We start from the raw sequence: 16,607 nt of genomic DNA, 5'->3' as shown, positions 1-16,607 counted from the left end.
TTAGGATTTTGTCTTAAGTTAGTTCTGTGAATCGGGCCCGGAGGGCTTTGAGTTATGGGCTTTACACTATCCCCACAGGTAGCAGAAAATACGCTTCTGGAGAGTAGGATCTTCATTGATAGTCATAAACAATCAAATAATTCCTCGCAGCATGTGCAAATCCCGGGAACTCCTTTTGATATGGTTCTTTCATTGCCTAAAATAGAATCTGAAGAAAATATTGTGTCCATAAGTCTTATAAAGATATCTGTGTGATAGAGGCCTATCAGAGGCTTAATTGTTTTAGAATGTTCTGATAAGTCTTTTTAATCCACATTCATAGAACTGATTCGCTACATACATGTACAGAGGGAAAAACATGTTTTTTTAAAGGAAACATGAAGGTAAAATGCAGCCCCTTTGGTTTACATCAACCACAGATAGCAAAGCTGAAACAAGCATTTGCAATGCAATCTGTCTCGCTTTTAGGGCCTTATTAGTATTTAGCTATGCAATATGGCGACTGCCCGTCTTTCTTTTCAATTTATGTAATTTAGTAGTATTTGCGGCATGTCACGCTTTAACTTGACACAGCCTTGCCATAATATCTATTCAGTAATCTCCAGACCAGGAGATGAAACCGGTGCACACCTGAGGGTTTGGGCGGGCATTTAGGAGCACACTGGCACAATGAGTGAATAAAGGGGTTCAACCCAAAACTCTGTATCTGTTGATGCATGAGTAGAACTAGTTCTTCTCCTTGCATTGCATCAAACGATCCCATGCTCTACAGCAGCGCAGACCTCAGGGTGCTCCTACAAAGCCTTGCAAGAACTGGGCTGTTACTCTCCTCTTCTAGGCAGGCTCTGCTCCACAGGCTCACTTTGCACCCCTATCCACAGCAGGAAGGGCTCGCCTTCCCTCACGACAGGACAGAAGCACGTCTAGAGGGATCTTGATCCAGACTTAGTCTGGTAGGAAACCAGCAATCCGCAGATCCTAGCCCTGGAAGGCAGCAGTCTTCACAACAACACCGGCGTGGAGCTCCTCTCTGGTCAGTGAGAATATCTGGAGCACTGCTCTGGGCATGGAGCTGACCAATCAGCTGTGGCGCATAAGGTCAACAGAGGCGCAACTAGAGCCAATTTGTTTTTTGGGGCGGTGGGGGTAATTCTACCAGCAATAGTCAGAGTGGAGATGCAGGGGCTCTAAGAAGGGGTAAAAAGACAACAAACAAGTAAATGGTCTTCTAAAGACTTGTGAAGTACTCCGGTGAGGCTGTGTGTGTGCCCGGGAAGCTGTCTCACCCCGGGCTGCCACCCATGGAGGGGGAGGGGCGTGGCTGAAGCCCTACGAGCCCAATGGGCGTTGAGCGCATGGTCAACAATGAGGGGGACTCTTCCAATCAAAACATCCCCCGCGTGACCAGTGCAGCCATGCTGGGGGCTCTCTAGAGCTCTATTTGAGATGGTTTCAGCTGGGTCAGGTGTGAATGTGAAGTAGACTAGGGTGGAGAGGCCAAATCCTCTGTGACAAAGAGGAGTGAGTTAAAATGGAGGAGCCAGGAGCACCTGCAGCAGAGGGGACAGTAGGTAGACACAAAAGGGGAAATGTGACACCTCCACCCTCAGGACATTGTGACCCTCTACAGTAGGAACCGAAGACAAGGAAGAAATATTCGAGTGCAGTCCCCGGGTTAACAAAGGACCGGAGCACAATAAAAAGACCGAAGGCCTGCTACGGTCTCCTGCTGCCCTTCAAAAGCAGGGAAGCCAAAATAAATTCCCTGCTGCTCCTAGACAGGTATGCGTACAGGCCCACCCTTGTCTGCCGCCACACACAGAGTACAGGTACGCCTCTGACACACATGGAGGTGAAAGGTTATAGTGGTGGAAAGCTGGCAGATCTTTTAACCAGGGAAGGCTGGTGCGCAGTGAATGAGATGGGTAAAAAGCTGCACTTCACTAGAAGCTTCAGTGACATCATCTCCGGTCCCACAAAGTATGGCCAACAAGGACAACAGGTGCTCTCTCAATGAGGGGGGGGGGGGACTTTGGGTGTCCCCTAGCCCCAAAAGCCATGAGGTGGGGTCTGAAGCCAATTAACGTAGAGGGTCCTTAAGGGGCACACACGAATGTCCTGCTCACTGAGGGGGAATCAAAACCTACAGTGACGTCACAGGAGATGAGCTTTTACCAGCGGCGCATGTTTTCCAGAGCCACGCGGGCGCTCCAGAGCTGTGAGGGGGCATGGCAGGGGTATAAGTGCCTCACGAGACAACTAAAAGAGGGACGATTGAAGGGGATAGAAGCGGGGCCAGCCACAGGAGGACAAGGGGGAGGACAGGAAAAGTATCGGTGTGCAGGGGAGACAGAAGGGCTGGGATAGAGAGGGGTGCAGAGAGGAGGGTGTTTTGATGCACAAGAGGAAAAGAGGCCCGGCCAAATAGGAAAAGAGGAAGGAGGTGGGATGAATTAGAGAGACATGTCTGTCTCTGGACTCTGCACACTTGCAATACCGATCAATCACCCCAATAATACCATTTGAAGATCCAATACAATCTGGTCATAGAACTTTGGGCTTTAGTCAAAGGTCCCTTCAATGTCACTGATTGAGCATGCACAACTGGAAACCACCTTATCCGCAAACACCTAGAAGTACACTACCAAGAAGTTCAGGATCTCACACCTGGTCCAGATCGCCATGCACATATCTGATCTGTCTTGATACACTTCTACATCACCAGCTCAATCACCTTCCAGAGGGTCGTCAATAGATAACATTATTATCTTCCACGAGGTAGTGGTAGAAGAGCAGCTAAGCTTAACGTACGCCTTGTGCACCTAAGTCATAGGTAACTGTAATTCTTGAAATATTACAATCTAGATCAGCACCCTATCCTGTCTCACAATTAGTCCCAGGACTTTTAGAAATAGCAGAGGACAAGTTTTTCACTTAACAACCCCAAGCCTACTGAAGAAATACAAACCACCACAGAAAGATCCAACATATCTAGAAATATTCCAAAGCCTGGTTTAGTCATTGTCACAGCTGTAAGATGAAAACATCCTTCAGATCATGAATAAACTGCTCTAGAGGGAAAGCAAGATATTTTGCATGGCTGGGAAACAAATGTGAGCGACAGCCTCAGAAAATTGCAAGTGTGAAAGCACTTCTTGGAAGAAACCATAGAGATGATTGTAACTAGTGCTGCAACTTCGAACCCTGAAACCGGAGGTGCAACTCAAGATCGTTTACCTCCTATTCTTCAAGTATAGCCCTCTTTGGCCAACATACAGACGAAACTCTAAAATATGTTGGGCTGAAAGAACAGAAAAGGTTCCGTAAACAGTACAGTCAAAAAGAAAGTTGTTTGATGTTGTACAACATCAAAAATGGCCTTAGCAACAAAAGCAAGAGCAGGAACAGAAATACCAATGTTTGTATCGATGAAGAAACTGCTACTTTTCAGAAACTCACTTTCTAGAGGGAGAAACTCGTCTGGTAATCGCCAATAATCCTCTAACACCCATGTCAATAGTTTCCCACGTTTATTCGGGTAGCGCTGGCATATCACTTGGAAGAGTGGAAAACAGTACCAGCAATTGGCTACTGAACATTACAGAAAGGGCTATTTCATCCGCTACAATGCAAATCCACCACCCATTCCACCAAAACCAAAGCATATTTTCTACTCTTGGTGGAAGAATCCTGTATTCTAAGGACCAAATAAATTGGTCAAAATAGAACCACAGCATCAACAAAACAAAGGAGTTTTCTTCAGATGTTCTCTAGTCCCAATAAATGGACGAACAACCCAACATCGTTCAGTATGAGATCTGTGTTTTCCCAACAAATATATTAAAAAAGAAAACATTCAGAATAGTGGCACCACACCAATTTTGTCTACAATGCAACAGAAACATTTGCCTCTGTTCCATAGACCTTGAAGTTGTGTATAGCCGCATTCCCCTAGCAAAGCACATCTGAATATACTTGTTATTCCTCACAGGAAAAATCCCTATCAATATGCTGTCTTGCCTTTTGGACTAAAATCTTTCCCAAGAACATTCTCAAAATATGTGGCACTCATGGCAGCCCAACTCAGAAAAACGAGGATTTATGTTAACCCATATCGGGAAGAATGGCTTGTAAAAGCAAACTCTCCTAAAAACAACAGCCCACAATTTTCAGTTCACAGTAAATCTCGTGCAAAAACTCAGCCTAAATATCAACCCAGAATAATTGGTTCCAAAACCAGTCCAAAGTCTGACTTAATTGGGAGTGAGTATAGACTCAAGTAAAATAAAAAATTATGTTTCCTTTGGAGGAAACATCTGTTCAAAAGAGGTGTTGGAGCTTGAAGAATAACAAACCAACATCTCAACAAGATACCTCTCATACAGGATCCATTGTATCTTGCATTTACATAGACCCAAATGCAAAGTTGTTTATGAGACCTCTTCAACTGTGTCTTAACTGATGGTGAAGTGTTGGCATTTTGAGCATTTCCTAGGCATTAGTTTCAGGTGTTCGAATTCTATATATTCAGGAGGCATGCCGCTAGGCTGAGTGTTGCTGGCTTCACGTGGTACACTCTCCCCTTCTGCATCTGCTTTGATCATGATTATTTGTTCCCTGGACTTCTCTAGTAGACCCGAGTACCAGGTCTGTCTGGCTCATTGAAAGGCTATGAGGAGAAGGTTTGTGCCACCCTGTTAGTTCAGGTAGGACAAGTTGTTGTGTTGTCTATTTATATTAGCACGGTTCTTCCTGTGATGTGAACTTGGAAGGCTTTCAGGGCTAGGAACACTGTCTTAATTTCCAGGAAGTTGATGTGCTTCAGCGCATTTGCGTTGTTCCATTGGTCCCGTGCTTTCAGGTTCCCTGTGTGTGCATCTGTTGCGATGGTCACTATTGAGTTGGTGTCTTGAATGGTCTTTTTAAAGTTACTGGTCTTGATTTCCACCATTGTATCTCCTTTTGAATCCTTGCTGGGACAACCACTGGATCCCCAAACTGCCGGTGGCTTGTGACCATTTGTTGCAGATCCATTCTTGGAAAGGTATAGTGTGCAGTATCACGTGTTTTGAGTGGTATGCATGATGCCATCATGCCCATTAGTTTCATGACTGTCCTCACTGTCAGAGACTGCCCCTTTTGGTATAGGTGAACATGCTTTGCCATCGTCTTTATCCTCTTTGGGATAGGGTATGCTTGTGCTCTCCTTGAATTTACATTTTCTCCTAGGATCACCATTTCCTGTTCCAGTTGTGGCAACACTTTCTTGTGGTTTCTGGAGAAATCCAAGCATTCTAAAGTTGTGATTACTGTTTGAATGTCTCTTTGACATTTCTGTTTTGATTTTGCCTTTACTAGCCAGTCGTCTAGGAATGGGTATACATATATTAATTTCTTTCTTAGGTAAGCTGTGACTGCAGAGAGGCACTAAGTGAAGACATGTGGTGCTAACTTTATGCCGAATGGTAGTACTGTGAACTGGTAGTGTACTCTGTCTAGTACAAATCTGAGGTACTTCTTGTATCCCTGATTCATAGGAATGTGTAGGTAGGCATCTTTGAGATCTGGTGGCCATTCAGTCTCCTTGTTTTAGAAGTGGGATCACTCCTTGGAGTGTTGTCGCCTTAAAATGTTGAGTATAAATGAATTTGTTTAGGAATCGGAGTTCAAGATTACCTCCGAGTTAGGTCCTGTTTTGGAACCAGGAAGTAAGGTGAGTAGTTTTCCTTGTTTCCTTCCCTTGGTGGTACACTTTCAGTAGCGCTCTTTTGTAAGAGTTCTTTCACCTCCTTTCTTAATTGTATTATTTCCTCCTTTCTAAATCTTTTTGCTTCAGGTTTTTTTTGGGGTGGTGCTTTGGTTAGTTCTATGCAGTATCTGTGACATATCACATTTTAAAATCCAGTTGTCTGATGTTATTTGTTCTCACTTCCTTCGGAAAAGTTCTATTCTGCCTCCCACTGGTGTTATGTGGGGTTCTGGGTTGTTGTTGGGCAAGTCACTTGATTTTTGATCCTTCCCCTCTGGAGTTTGTATTCTTCCCCTTCCCTTCATGCGAAGGGGCTACCTGTCAGGGGGTTTCCAGAATTGCTACATGGACTGTGTGGCTTGATGGGAAATGCCTTGTGACTGCTGTTGTAGGTGCCCGGGTATGAAAGGTGTTCTGCCTTTGGTTACAGGCTGTGCTTTCCTTCCCTTCTGAACAAGCCTCTGAACTGTAGAGATTCTATAGCATTGGCCATTTTGTTGTCCTTTTTAAATTGTTGCAAGGACACATCGACTGCTTGTTAGAACAGGGTGTCGCTTGTAAATGGCATATTGATTATGGAGTCTTGAATCTCAGGCTTAAAGCCCAACTCTCGTAACCATGAATGTCTTCTCAGTGTAGTGCCACTGCACATCTGCCTGCTGGCAGTGTCTGCTGCGTCCAGGGCTGACTTCAGGCACGTATTTGCTATGTTAGCCCCTCTTGCTTGACTGCTTTGGCCCTCTTTCTGTACTTCTCAGGTAGATGTTGTATGAGGGACGCCATCACTCAGTGTAAAACTCACAATGTGTTTATTGGTTTTCATATTCATCCTGCAATGTGTAGAGAAATTAGCAATTACCGGGAAAAGACACTTTTGGAAATAACCATCTTTTGCAAGGCATCCCCCAGATTTTTGCCGAACCATTTTAGTGGCTTGAGGACTCAGAGCACTTTACACCTGCTAACCAGTGATAAAGTGCTTGTGCTCTCCCTTCCCAACATGCTAAATTTGGTAAACACCTAATTGGCACGTTTAAATTACTTACAAGTCCATAGTCAGTACCCAGTGCCTATATGGCCTATAAATTAAATACTACTATTAGGTTGCAGTTCTCATTGAGCCACTCACTAAAGTAGCCATGTAAACATGTCTCAGGCCTGACACTACAGCCTGCAGTGCAGGTTTAAATTGCTGTTCTAACCTCGCAAATAAACCTTTTCCAGGCTTAAACCTTCCTTATCAATACTTATAAGTCACCCCTAATGTAGGAACTCACATTTCACAGGGCAGGGAGCATGGTATTTAAAAGTAGAACATGTGTACCTATGTTCTCCATGTTCTGCAAGTGAAAAGCCCCCCCAAAGCTGTTTTTCACTATAGCAAGGCTAACCTTCTCTATATTAATAGTGGGTTACCTTATTACATTAAATAAGGGATAGCTTCAGCTTGAGAACAACTAAAGAAATACTTCTTCCACTCATGTGATTTGTAATTTAAAATCCTCTTTAATAGTAAAGTTAGATTTTAACTTACTATTTTGAAAATGCCACTTTCAGAAGGTTTTTACATCAGATGGGATTTGATCCTGTTCAGACTCATGGGGAAAGGATCAAGTATCAAAAGTAGAAAAGAAACAACACCTCCACTAGTCACAGCTTAAACGCTGCTGGACTGAGTGGGCTTGATTCCTGACCCTTTATGTTTCGTCCTCGACCCCTGGCTTGAATCATAGTGTACTCTTCAATGCTCAACTGAAGGCTTCACCGAATCCATCGCATGATGACACAGGGCCTCGCAGCACAGCACCATCCAGCTCCTGAACAGCAGATTTACTAAACCCGATGTACAGCAATACAGAGACTTGCATCACTGCACTGTGCAGTCCCAATCTTCGGCTCCAGCTGGCCAGAGGCAGATCCTCACATAGGAGCACCACACAATTCCCAATCAGCGGTTCACCAGACGCAGCGCAGGGTGACGCAGTCTCGCATCACAGCACCGCACAGCTCCTGAACCGTGGCTTCATCCAGTCCAAATTAGCATGACAGGATGACGGAGAGCCCTGCTGAGCCGCGCTGAACTGTTTTCGCACCAAAGTCACAAGGTTAAACTTCCAGTGGGGTGAACCTGGTCATTGATCCGGCCCAAACGTCATCACGGTCAGCCTGAACTTGTAGCTTTGTCCCGGTTTGGTGCAATCAGATACCCACAATTGGTGCTTTGCACCTTTTTGTGCTATCTTTTACTAAAACTGTAAAGACTCATAAAATTGATTCTACTAATTGGATTTTTGTTATCCTGGTACATGTTTATTTAATAAACTATCTTCTATTTTCTATTTTCTAAATTGGTTTGGGATTCTTATTCTTCTTGTGTTGTGCCTTCACTTTATCACTATTAGAGTGCTACATGAATACTTTACACATTGCCCCCAGGCTAAGCCTATCTGCTTAACCAGAGGGCTAACCCCAGCTGAAATTTGTGGTTCACCCTGACAAGGACTGTGATTATTATAAAAACAGGGTTCTCACCCCCTACAGCCAATAATCCAATTTATTGCAGACACTTTTATAATCCTACAAATATCTCTGCTTTTCTTTATTCTGACTGGTCTGGTTTTCTATCATCTGGCATGTGAATGTTCCACATATTTGTAATTTTATCATTTTCTGTAATTCCTTCATCTCACAGCAACTGCATTTTTTTGCTCATTTGTATGTCCACTGATGGGTCAGTATTATTGTTGATGTACTTAATTTCTGCCAAATGTCTTGCATTTCTATAATTAATTCTATATTTGTTCAGAGATGATGTGTGTTTGCTGATGATTCCCTAATGCTGAAGAGTCAATAAAACTACTCCCACATTCACTGCAATGGTATGGTTTTCCCCTGTGTGTTTTCGCTGATGTCTTTGTAGCCCTGATAACTGACTCCAACTCTTCACACATTTACTACATTTGAATGGTTTTTCTCCTGTGTGTGTTCTTTGGTGGTTTCTTAATGTTGAGAAACAATTAAAACTACTTGTACATTCACTGCAATGGTATGGATTTTCCCCAGTGTGTGTTCGCTGATGTTGTTTTAAACTTGATAAAGAACTAAAGCTCTTCACACATTCACTACATTTGAATGGTTTTTCTCCAGTGTGTGTTCTCTGATGTTTCTTTAAAGCTGAGGAATTACTAAAATTACTTGTGCATTCACTGCAATGGTATGGCTTTTCCCCAGTGTGTGTAAGCTGATGTCGTTTTAGGCTTGATGAAAAACTAAAGCTCTTCACACATTCACTGCAACTGAATGGTTTTTCCCCAGTGTGTGTTCGCTGATGCTCTTTTAGGTGTGATAAATTAATAAAGCTCTTCACACATTCACTGCAATGGTATAGGTTTTCCCCTGTGTGCATTCGCTGATGTTGTTTTAGACTTGGTAAAGAACTATAGCTCTTCCCACATTCGCTACATTTGAATGTTTTTTCCCCAGTGTGTGTTCGCTGATGTCCTTGTAGGTTTGATAATTGACTAAAGCTCTTCAAACATTCACTACACTTGAATGGTTTTTCTCCTGTATGAGTTCGCATATGTCCTTGCAGTTGTGATAACCGACTAAAGCTCTTCACGCATTCAATGCACTTGAATACTTTTTCCTTTGTGTGCGTCCGCTGATGGCGTTTTAGGTGTGTTGAGTGACTAAAACTGCTTCCACATTTACTGCACTTAAATGGTTCTTCCCCTGCGTGCACTCGCTGATGTCCTTGTAGGTGTGATAATAGCCGAAAGCTCTTCACACATTCACTGCACTTGAATGGCTTTTCACTTGTGTGTGTTCGCTGATGTTTTTGTAGGTTTGATAAACTTCTAAAGCTATTTCCACATTCACTGCATTTGAATGGCTTTTCCCCTGTGTGGGTTAGATGATGGCTTTGGAGCTGTGATAATTGACTAAAGCTCTTCACACATTCACTGCAATGGTACGGTTTTTCCCCCGTGTGTGTTCGCTGATGTGTTTTTAGGGTTGATAACTGGCCAAAGCTCTTCACACATTCACTGCACCTGAATGGTTTTTCCCCCGTGTGTGTTCGCTGATGCCTTTGTAGCTGTGATAATCGACTAAAACTCTTCATACATTCACTGCACTTGTATGGTTTTACTCTGTGTGTTTGCTGATGCCTTTGTAGTGTTGATAACTGAACAAAGCTTTTCCAACATTCAGTACATTTGATTTTTTTTTCTCCTGTATTGTACTTTAGTTCTGATGCCAAAGTAAAGCTCTTGCTGCGTGTGTATGATTTTTCTCTCTTGGTTGGTGCCTGTGGGTCAGTCATATATTCTTCTACATCCCATGACTGTGGTTCCTGAAGGGGAAACATCGCTGATAAAACACTTGTGCTATTATCACACTCCCTGTACGTGTGTGGTATTTTGCACCTTTGATTTCTGATTTCACAATAAAGTAAAATGGTCACTAAATACTTATCACACAAATATGTATACAGCTTCTTTTTTAGGTGATTGCGTCTTAAGATAGGATAATGGTTTTGCTCACTTGCGGGTTAAGATGCTTCCTCCTCCTGGTTGATGCAAACTGGGACTGTACTCGGTATTGTAGATAGCATATATTCTCTTTTTTTACCCTTCAGTTTTTTTTATCTCCACTCTGTTGTGTCATTCTCTTTCTGGTTGCTGTGGTTTGGCCAGGAAGAGCTTGCAATACACTTAGAGCACTGAATGGCGGTCTGTTATCATTATAGAAAGCACAGCACTGCTGAAACCACATCATACGGATCACATAATCAGTGCTGGCATTGTTTCCTTAATTTTCTACAGGTCATTTCTTTGTCTTGTGGCGTGGAGGTGCACAGCTTAGACTCGTACATTCACTGAATTGCTCTTGACTGCTTCTTCCGGGATCAGTTTATGTTCAGGTTCCTCTGTCGACCACTGCACTGATTTTGTGCATTCAATGTTTGCTTCCTGTTGGATGTAAAGAGATTGAAAATTGCTAAATGGAAACGTAATTTTTGTCTAGATGAAAAAGTAATCCCTTCTTTACCATCTTTGAAGCAATATTTCACCATCTACAGATATTTCACCATACACAGATATTTAACTAAAACCTCTGTTGAACACGTCACATCTTTACTTGAGAAAAGGTGACGATTTACCAGTAAAGAAAGGGAGCTCACTGAGCACCAACGTTCTACAGGTAGAGTTTGAGGAAGATGCACATGGATAATATTTCATTTTAACAAGAACAGATTGTGGACACAGAGAGGGATCAGGACATGATGCTCTTACTTAAGTTTGGGGAAGTGTATAAAAATGTTAACTCTTCAGGAACTATATTACAAAGTTAATTCCATTCATACTTCTCTTCACAATCCTTTCCTGTTCACATTAGATCAACTTAAGTGCCAACTCCTTTCTTTACCTTACTATTCGTTAAGCTATCTTTGGAACTTTTCCAACCCCTGGGGGTGGCTCAAGTGTTAGAAGGCGACCTCAGAGGGGCCCGGAGGGGGCCCTGACTGCCCTGAGACCCACCCTCGAGGTATCGTAGCCGGGCACTGGCGGGAGACTCCTCAGGGGAGGAACCTCGTATCTAGGATCGCACACTCGGCACCACACGACAGAGAGACACCACACGAGGAGTTCTTACGAGCAAATCTTTATCAGATTGGAATGGTAGGATCTTTATGATCAGCACGGCAAATATATACAAGCAGAGCGTGGGCTCTCAGAGTCTTGGAGGGGAGTAGGAGGTAGCGGGACAGTCTTTGGGGGTATGGATCAAATGCAGGAGCGTACCCGGCGCACAGCTCACAATCCTCGAGCTGGGGGATACGCTTGTCGTCGTGGGGTCCGGTGGGACCAAGAGAGTCTGTGGGAGCCGCGAGTCACTCAGCAGGGCTCGGATACAAGTTCGGAGGTCTTACGATCTTCAGGGAGCCGCGAGTCACTCAGCAGGGCTCAAGCATAAGTTCGGAGGTCTTACGATCTTCAGGGAGCCGCGAGTCGCTCAGCAGGGCTCAAGCACAAGTTCGGAGGTCTTACGATCTTCGAGGAGCCGCGAGTCACTCAGCAAGGCTCAAGCACAAGTTCGGAGGTCTTACGATCTTCAGGGAGCCGCGAGTCACTCAGCAGGGCTCAAGCATAAGTTCGGAGGTCTTACGATCTTCAGGGAGCCGCGAGTCACTCAGCAGGGCTCAGGTGTTCCAAGGCGAATCTGCCGGACAGTCCCAGAGCACCCCTTGTTATAGGGCGACTCCTCTTTGATGTCCGGAGTCTGTGCAGGCGGGGGTCTTGTCACCTGGGGGTCGCTTGTTGGGGTTTCCTGCCATTGTCTTTTGATCCTTTCAGGGCCGGGTCGGGAGGAGTCCCAGACACCCAGCAGGCGTGGAGCCAGCCCTCGGGGAGGCCGGCAGGTCGATCAAAACCCACCGTCCCAGGGAAGCGCAGAGGTGTGATAGAAACTGCTCCTCCCTCTCTTATCCCAAGGGGAGCGTGATGTCCTCCAGCCGGAGTGGCGCCTCTAGGCTAAGGTCACGCTGGGGCCGGGCGGCCATCTTGTTGCAGGAAGTGGGCACGCGGGCCTGGTGTGGCCGAAGGGCAGAAGGCCACGGACGGGGAAGTCCGGGTTAGGTGCGTGCGAGTTCTGGTGGGAAGGATCGGCTAGGCCGTGGGTTTGGGGGCTGGTGTGAGGTGCAGGGGTCAGGTCTAGCTATGTTACGAGGGCCGGGTCTAACACGCGTCCCCCCCAGCTGAAAGCCGGAGAGAACTACCCATCTTCTTGGGGGTTCTCTTCGCTGAAGCGGAAGAACCGGGAGAGGCCATCGGCGTTGGCGTGGTCAGTCCCAGGGCGATGTTCCAGGGTGAAATCCATCCCCTGGAGGGAGATTGACCACCGCATTAGCTTGGGGTTTTCTCCTCGCATCTGCATGAGTCATCGCAAGGGGCGATGGTCGGTTTGGACCTTGAAATGGGTGCCGAACAGGTAAGGGCGTAGTTTCTTGAGGGCCCAGACTACGGCGAATGCCTCTCGCTCGATGGTGCTCCATCTCTGTTCCCTGGGCAATAGCCTTCGGCTGAGGAAGGCTACGGGCTGGTCCAGGCCTTGGTCATTCACCTGGGAGAGGACTGCCCCGATGCCATGCTCGGAGGCATCAGTTTGTACCACAAACTCTTTGGAGTAGTCGGGGGCCTGGAGGACGGGGGCAGTACACATGGCCGCTTTCAGGGCCTCAAACGCCTCTTGGCAGGCAGGGGACCATTGCACCTTCTTGGGATGTTTTTTGGATGTGAGACCCGTGAGGGGACCGACCAGGCTGCCGTAATTCCGGATGAATCTCCGGTAGTAGCCCGTGAGGCCCAGAAAGGCTCGGACCTCCGTTTGGGTAGTGGGGGGTTCCCAGGCTAGGATGGCGTCGATTTTGGGCTGTAGAGGGGCGACCTGCCCGCTTCCGACCTGGTGCCCCAGGTAGGTTACCGAACCTTGCCCAATCTGGAACTTGCTGGCTTTCACGGTGAGGCCTGCCTGGCGCAGGGCGGTCAGCACCCTCCGAAGGTGCTGGAGGTGCTCACTCCACTCAGAGCTAAAAACTGCGATATCGTCGAGATATGCGACACTGAATTTTTCCAGCCCGGCCAGGACTCTATTTACCAGTCGCTGGAAGGTGGCCGGGGCATTTTTCATCCCGAAGGGCATCACGCGGAAGCGATGGTGCCCATCCGGGGTGGAGAAGGCGGACCGCTCCTTGGCTCCTTCTGTGAGCGCAATTTGCCTGTAGCCGCAGGTGAGATCGAAGGTGCTGAGGAACCGGGCAGCCCCGAGCCGGTCAATGAGCTCGTCGGCTCGGGGAATGGGGTGGGCATCGGCTCGGGTGACTATATTGAGTCCCCGGTAGTCCACGCAGAAGCGGAGTTCTGGTGCGACCCCGGGGGCAGCTGCTTTTGGGACCAGGACCACGGGGCTGGCCCAGGGGCTGTCTGAGGGTTCGATCACGCCTAGGGTCAACATTTTCGAGACTTCGGCTTGGATACAGGACCGGACCCGATCAGGGACTCGGTAGGCTCGGTGTCTCACTGGTGGGCTGTCCCCGGTATCCACATCATGGACACACCAGTCGGTGACCTTGGGGACCAGGGAGAAAAGGTCCGGAAACTGCCCTAGGAGCTGGCGGCAATCCTCACGCTGCTGGGGAGTGAGAGACGGGGAGAGGTTCACTCCCTCTACGGAGCCGTCCTTCTCCTTGGTGCACAGGAGATCGGGGAGAGGATCTGACTCCTCCTCGGACCCATCATCAGTGGCCAGTAGGAGGCTCAGCTCCGTTCGCACAAAGTGGGGCTTGAGGCGGTTCACGTGGAGGACCCGGAGGGGGTCCCGGGGGGACTGGACGTCCACCAAGTACGTGACCTGGCTCTTCCGCTCAACCACTTTGAAGGGCCCGGTCCATTTATCCTGGAGGGCGCAGGGTTTCACGGGGGCCATGACCCATACCTGCTGGCCCGGCTGAAACTCGACCAGAGTAGCGTTGTGGTCGTACCAGCGCTTGATCTCCTCCTGACTCGCCTCCAGGTTGGCCTCGGCCATCTCTCGGAACCTTCTAGTCTGATTTCGGAGGGTCAGGACGTAACGGAACACATCTTGGGGGGGCCTCGAGGCGCTGCCTCCCAGCCTTCCTTGACCAGGCTGAGGGGCCCCCTGACGGGGTGCCCGTAGAGTAACTCAAAGGGGCTGAACCCCAAGGATTTCTGGGGAACTTCGCGGTATGCGAATAGGAGGCAGGGGAGCAGGATGTCCCACTTACGCCGGAGGGGCTCTTCCAGGCCCGCGATCATCCCCTTCAGAGTCCGGTTAAACCGCTCTACCAGGCCGTTTCCTTGGGGGTGGTACGGGGTGGTGAAATTATAGGACACCCCGCATTGTTGCCATAAGGACTTCATGTATCGGGAGATAAAATTGGTACCGCGATCGCTCACGATCTCGCGGGGGAAACCCATGCGGGAGAAGATTCCCATCAACGCCCGGCCCACCACGGGGGCCATGACGGTGCGCAGGGGGATGGCCTCAGGGTAACGGGTGGCATGGTCCACCAGGACGAGGATGAACCGGTGCCCTTGGGAAGTTGGGGGGTCCAGGGGCCCTACAATGTCGATCCCGACCCGCTCAAAAGGGGTACTGACGACAGGGAAGGGTTGGAGGGGAGCCTTGCTCCTCCCTCCGCTCTTTCCACTGGCCTGGCACGTGGGACAGGACTTGCAGTGGGCTCCTACATCTGCTCTCATTCTGGGCCAGTAGAAGTGGGTCATGAGGCGACTGTACGTTTTGTCCTGGCCCAAGTGGCCTGCGAGGGGGACATCGTGGGCCAAGCCCAGGAGGAGGTTTCGGAAGCGTAGGGGTACCACCAGCACCCGGCCGGACCCTAGCTCCACCGACTTCTGTTCGCTGTACAGGAGGTCATTCTCCCAATACACCCGGTGCGTCCCCGTCTGGTCGCCTGCGGCCTGGGCCTCTGCCTGTTGCCGGGGCCCGTCCAGGGAGGGACAGGTAGCCTGCTCTCGGCAGAACTCTTCTCGGGAGGGGCCCCCCTCGTGGCGCCACTGGGCTAATTCGGGCAGATCGCCGAACTCGGTGACTGGGGTGGAGTCGGAAGGCGGGGGTTCGTCACTGGCGATCGACTCTTCTGGTGGGGTAATGGGGGGAACCCTCGGCTGGGACCATCCTATCTTCAGGGGTCGGGGCGTCGTCGACTTCCCTCAGGGGGGTCAGTCGAGCCGCCATGGATCGAGTGGTGGCGCACACCCACTCAGGGAGGCCCATCATCCCTAGATGGGTCTTGCGCTCAACTTGTCCCCAGGGGGAACTTTCCAGGTCGTTCCCCAGGAGACAGTCGACGGGCTGGGAGGTTCTCACTGCAACCTTCAGTCTACCGACCACCCCTCCCCACTCAAAGGGCACCAGGGCTACCTGTTAGAAATGAGGGGGCTCTGGTTGACGCAGGTGTGAACCCACAACAAGCAGGGACCCTTTACTTCTTGTCAGGGCGAAGGATGACTCCCCAGAATAACCCCTGCTCACCCTCTAGGTGCGTGGCGCGAGCAGTCTAGGCTAAGTCTCAGGCGTACACGGTTAAGCAAATGCAATTACACATACAGTAAACCCCTTGCATGCACCACAAATGGACACCAATCAGGAAGTATATAAAAATAAGCTTTTATGTAGATTCAGCAGATTCAAATACAAGGCCCAGTAACGTTGAACTGATGGGGCCACAATTCTTGGAAATACAGTAAAGTTCTCTTTGTTTTACGTAAAGTTCTTTAGGCGGGCACAAGGTAACTGTAGGCCTCAGCGTACTTTGTGCTGAGGCAGCGCCCCGGAAGCACACAGCAGATGACAGGGAAATAAGAACGTTGCGGACCCTGGATCCGATGCGAGCTCGCGGTCGAGTTCGTAAGTACAGTACCTTGTTTCTTGACGCAAAGGCGGGTGCGGGATTTCAGCGGCTCTTCGACAGAAGAGCGAGGCGGCGTCCGGGGCTCCCACACTTCACGAGGGTGTCTGATCCTCAGGCTCACGACAAGAGCGGGGTGTTGTAGGTGGCGGGTGAACAAAGCGGGGCAGCCGGGCACGCAGATGCGTCCGGGCCGTCCGAGGCTTGGAGATGCTCACACGCCGATTCCGGCGGGAGGGTGAAGGTGCCCAGCGTGCCTCCACGAGCGAGGTGACGGGGCAGCCCAGCACAGCGTAGGGGGAGCGGCTCCGATCGAGCGAGGCTCTTCCCAAGGCGGGGGCGGCTAAGCAGTCCTGGTCACGGCTCAGGGAGGGACTGGGCACGAGGGTCACAGCTCCGGCGAGG

At 48.6% G+C, this 16,607-nt stretch overlaps 1 protein-coding gene across 1 annotated transcript in view; it reads right to left on the bottom strand.

Moving 5' to 3' along the window:
* Positions 1-5,637: 5,637 nt before the first annotated feature.
* The window catches only part of LOC146847662 (uncharacterized), a 95,583-nt gene continuing 84,613 nt past the window's right edge, over positions 5,638-16,607 (bottom strand). The window contains exon 3 of the mRNA XM_085651793.1: positions 5,638-10,722. Within this exon, the coding sequence (XP_085507919.1) occupies positions 8,583-10,118 (1,536 nt within the window). The 5' untranslated portion in view covers positions 10,119-10,722 and the 3' untranslated portion in view covers positions 5,638-8,582. The remainder of the gene's footprint in view (positions 10,723-16,607) is intronic.

Source organism: Triturus cristatus, chromosome 4_1, assembly GCF_964204655.1.
Source record: "Triturus cristatus chromosome 4_1, aTriCri1.1, whole genome shotgun sequence".
Classification (NCBI taxonomy): domain Eukaryota; kingdom Metazoa; phylum Chordata; class Amphibia; order Caudata; family Salamandridae; genus Triturus; species Triturus cristatus.
Note: the sequence above shows the minus strand (reverse complement) of the source record. Positions and strands in the feature narration are given on the sequence as shown.